The sequence below is a fragment of the Channa argus genome, chromosome 10, assembly GCF_033026475.1.
Source record: "Channa argus isolate prfri chromosome 10, Channa argus male v1.0, whole genome shotgun sequence".
In the NCBI taxonomy this organism is placed as follows: domain Eukaryota; kingdom Metazoa; phylum Chordata; class Actinopteri; order Anabantiformes; family Channidae; genus Channa; species Channa argus.
The window spans coordinates 7,484,101-7,488,786 of NC_090206.1; the positions used below are offsets into that span (position 1 = coordinate 7,484,101).

General features: G+C 40.7%; 1 protein-coding gene across 1 annotated transcript; it reads right to left on the bottom strand.

The window, feature by feature from the left end:
• Positions 1–1,155: 1,155 nt before the first annotated feature.
• On the bottom strand, positions 1,156–4,250 carry cysltr1 (cysteinyl leukotriene receptor 1). Its single transcript, XM_067519581.1, has 2 exons — positions 3,951–4,250; positions 1,156–3,199 (listed from the first exon to the last, which is right to left on the bottom strand). The coding sequence occupies exon 2, from the start codon at positions 3,185–3,187 to the stop codon at positions 2,153–2,155; it is 1,035 nt and encodes a 344-aa protein (XP_067375682.1). The 5' UTR covers positions 3,188–3,199; positions 3,951–4,250; the 3' UTR covers positions 1,156–2,152.
• Positions 4,251–4,686: the final 436 nt, after the last annotated feature.

Consider the following 4,686-nt stretch of genomic DNA (forward strand, 5'->3'; position numbering starts at 1 on the left):
ATTTAGGAAATAAGATCCCGGGTCTTTAGGCTTGATATTATTATGGTAGTAAACATAGCTCCCCTTCTGCTGTTACAATTTTGACTTTTGATTTCCTTTAATCTGCCCGTCAAACATTTTGACAACCCCTTTAATTTCTCACAAATTTATTGGTATCTTTAAATCTATTAAAAGACAGCATGGACAAATAAGATTTTAAGGCTTGTCAAAAGATATTTGCCACTGTGATTGCCAGGAATAAAGAAATTCAGAAACAAATCTCTGATTGCTGGAAGTGTATTGTAGGTAAACTTCAGCATGGATCCAAAAATATCCCAGAAGTATTGCATCCGTACAGCTCTTTCCTAAACAGCTTCTCTACCTTTTTCTGAACTCTCACATAGTTGGCATTAACACATGCTGCAGAACTGAGTCTTATTCTTCTGAAGACAAAGAAGTGTTATTTTTAATCTTTCCAAAAGAAAGAACTAATCAGTGCGAAGGCCAGATCACTTATGGAGCAGTAAACCTTGAGCATAGAGGCAATAGGGTGCCATAACATCAATAAAAATAAATAAGTTTAGCAGGGACTTTCCTTACTTCCTGTATGACAATTATCATTGCCATGAAAGACACTAACACTGCAGGCCCAGCTCTAAGATAGCCCCTGCTTTACAGACTGAAACAAACATCTTTTTGTGCAAATAGAGGACACAGTCGATCATGTGCTTGATATTATCTGTTTATGAAGTGGCAATACAGTAGCCCTCTATGTTCTAATAAGCAGCATTGGTCTCAACAGTCTGCTGTCTCAGTGTTGTTTTTGTATTTCTATTGAACCTGGAAGCTAAACGTCTGCCTTAATGCTGTGAGATGCTCTTTACCCTTAAATGAAGCGTGTTTTAATCTATACCTTCACTATGCATGTATACAAACAGTTTCATCACATATTGATTTACCACTACTAACAGTGGTTCAGTCCACAAAATGAAAACAGAATTTCACTGTTTTCCTGTTGTAAAGAAATATTGATAATAATGGAGTAGTGAAAGAGAAAACGATCAATACCAGACACGCTGAGGAAGCTTCTTAATATGTGTACTTGTGGGACATCCAGTGGACAGAGTGTGTAACCGCTATTGAAGTGAACTGTACTCGATTTCCATGACAGTGATGCATATTTGAAGATTTATTTATGCAGTAATCAAACACAATGTGAAATATAGTTTGACTAGAGTAGGAAGAAAGCAGAATGTTCTCAGGTATTTAAATGAATCCTTCAGTTGGACATTTTAGAAAATGAACTTTTTTGCCTTCATGCATTGGGATACAGTAACTAAAAGATTTGATGCTTTTCTCGTTTTTACAGTAGTTAGATATAAAGCTACCTTTAATACATTACATAGTTACGATGCAAGTAATTCAGTGGCTTTGTTTTAAAAATACACATCCAAATGCTACTTTTCTCTTCCAACTCACCATTAATGTGTTGACCATCGAACAGAGAGTTCAGAAAATCAGGGAAATGTCAAAGAAATATAAAAACGAAACAACCATAAATCAAAACACAACAATGGTAAGTATGAATGTGAATATGGCAAAGGTAACAGCACGGGCAATTTCAATAATACAACACATTTTAAAAAAGGCCATTACAACTGTCCACAAAAATGTTCAAAATTAAGTTAAAATTAAGTTTTATAGCAGCCAACCTAAGGCAGAATTTTGACACTGTCAATAAATGATCTTCTAATTCAATAAATGAATTGGAGCTATTATTGAATTATTATTGAATGTTCTTAAAGACAACATAATCTACCATAAATTCATGTACTGATAAACTGATTTTTTGGAGTTTCAGTAACTTTAAGCCACAATAGGCTCCCGTTTACTGACATAAAAAATATTCATGCAGAACAACATGACTTATACATTGAACAATGCTTACTCCTTAGAATAATAAATAGCAAATTGAATTAAAAATATCCTCCTGATATGTATAATGTAATTGCTTGCTGCTGTTCATGAGTGAAACACCAACACTTGTCAAAACGTTTCATGACTTTCTTCATCTTCTTCCTTCCCTGACGGAGTAATAATGACAACACAAGTCCTCCTGAGCTCTTAAACTTTTCTCAGCAGGCTGTGTGATGACCTCCCAGCTTGGTGCGACTTAACTGGCCTTCAGCTGGTGGTTTTCCCCAGGGTCGGAGCCTGTGATGGGCTTCAGCTTGGACCCATGGTACCTGGTGCTGCCCACTGAGTGGCGCAGAGAGGACAGGCGGCTGCGGAACCCCTCTCCGGAGAAAAAATAAAGCAGTGGATCAAAGCATGAGTTGGCAGCAGCCAGGCACAGAGTCACCACGACAGACTTCTGCATGGCCACCTTCTCTGAGCAGGTGGTGTCCCTCCTTGACAGGAAGCTCAGGTGGACGGTGCGCTGCACGTGGTAAGGCATGAAGCTGATGAGGAAGGTCAGCAGGACGATGACGATCATGCGGATGGCTTTACTGCCTGTGTCCCGCTGGCGTCGGGCAACTTGGTTGCGCGACAGGAGGGTGCGGACGATGCCAGTGTAGCAGAGCAGGATTATCAGGAAGGGCAGGACAAAGCCTATAACCAGGGACAAATAGTTCAGCATGACTAGTTTATGCAAACTTCCTCCCTGTGGAGGCTCGAAGCACTTGGTTTTGTTAGTGATGGGGTCAAAATGTTGGCCAGACATCAGGAAGGGAGAGGATGATAGACAGATAAACAACCAGATGGCCCCACAAACGAGGCGTGCACGGTTCTCTGTCACCAGCCGCATGTTTTGCACAGGAAAGACAATGGCCAAGAACCGTGTTACAGACATGGCAGACATGAAGTAAATGCTGCAGTAGAGGTTTACATAGAGGGCGTAGGAGCTGATGCGACACAGGAAATCCCCCTGGTTCCACTGGCCTTTGTTGACATAGTAGAGAACTCGCAGTGGCAGTGTCATTACGCACAGCAGATCCGACAAAGCCAAGTTCAGCATGTAGACGTGAAAGGGAGAGTTCTTTCGGTACGTCCTCAACAGCACCGCCAGGGCGAAGCCGTTTCCCACCAGGCCAAGCACAGTGATGAGGGAGTAGGCTGTGGAGTAAACCTGGTTTCGGAAGTCATCAATAGACGGGCAGTCGGTGGAGTTGCCCTCTGCGCTGTCCGTGAGATTCACTGGCTCCATTTGTGGCTACACCTGCAGCGACCGAGACAAAAACAAGTGGCATGATAATGTGTGCAAAACAGAGCATGTCAATGCCTAAAACCTCTGAGATGCACCCCCCCAAAAAAACCCAAAACCCCAAAGTGCATAAAAGACCTCAGACTACTGCAGAGTGCAGTGACTGTGATGTGACAGATTGTTTCACTGATAAGGTTAATTTGTGCTGCTCTAAAGGAAACTCATAAAGTAAATAAGAATTTCTCAACCTTTATCCTGTCACATGACAAATGGTTCGTTTCATCTGGGTTAAAACGTAGATATGTTATATGTTCTTTAGTGCGGCACCTTCTGTGTGAATCCCCTACATCTACTATCGTATATTGTGACCCTGTTGTTTATCTACCCTCTCTCTATCAGTACATCTGTAGGTAGTAAACTACTCAGTAGCAGGCATAAGTGCAACCATAAGTGCTAAGAGTAGCGGGCAGAATGCCACAATTATTATTACATGCATTATGGGAATCTCATGCTCTTTACTGTAAACTATGTTTATCTTGGGAAATCAAATGCAAATGATATTGAGCCCTTTTTAAGTGACACGTTCATTCATTCGTGCTGACTGTTTGCATTGTCACTCTCTGATAGACATATGTGGACAAACCTCAAAACTATATAAACTGAACATTGAACTTTACATACTTTGAATTGTGTCCTCTATTTTTTTGCAAGCACAAATTGTCAGTGTCATAAAATCCTAAAAATGCCTCGAGCAAGTTTCCCTTACCGCCGAAATTTCTTGCTGATGTTAGGATAAACGATGCACCCCGTCCGCTGATGTTCTCTCCTGGTTCACGTACAGAAACGGCAGTGTTGCCTAAGAGAGCGTCTCCTCTGCCTGTTTGCCTCGTCTGCCAGATGTCGCAGCAGTAGTTGGATGACTCTGCAGCAGGTGGCTGCCTCTTCACCCTCAGCTGTGTGGAGGCTTTTTACAGTACGACTGATCTTTCTATTTTGACTGTGCAGCACAGCAGCATCAAACCCAGTGACATCACAACATTGTGGCCACACATTACGGTAACTGAATCACTGTGCTTTAATGCTGCAAGTATAAGCTCCACTTACTCCTATTAATTGTGCTCCATTAAATGCCCGAGTTTTTCTTGTTTTACTTGTACTTACTTGCACAGATATTTCTTTTGCCAACTTTCCTCACAAGATCGAGTGAATTATGAATCATCTCATATTACTGTCTCAGTTGCATTTGCTCGTCTGACCTGTTCTAGAATATACAGTATATAGAGTTTGTGTATATTAGAAATGAAGGGTTACTTACTAACTATTTTGTACCTTTCAAATCTACAAGTTTATCATAAGATGTGTTTCAAATTGTGTTAAGTGAGGAAATGCATGGCTCAGTGATATTATTACCCTCTTATTTGTTCAGTCATTTGAGGTTAGTTTTAAGATGTTGAAATAGTCTTGACAAATGTGTTTTGTCTATCTGTTATGTTAACTTAGTC

What these genes read in the sequence shown, in the direction of transcription:
- cysltr1 (XM_067519581.1), bottom strand. Translation starts at nt 3,187, where the DNA reads ATGGAGCCAGTGAATCTCACGGACAGCGCAGAGGGCAACTCCACCGAC.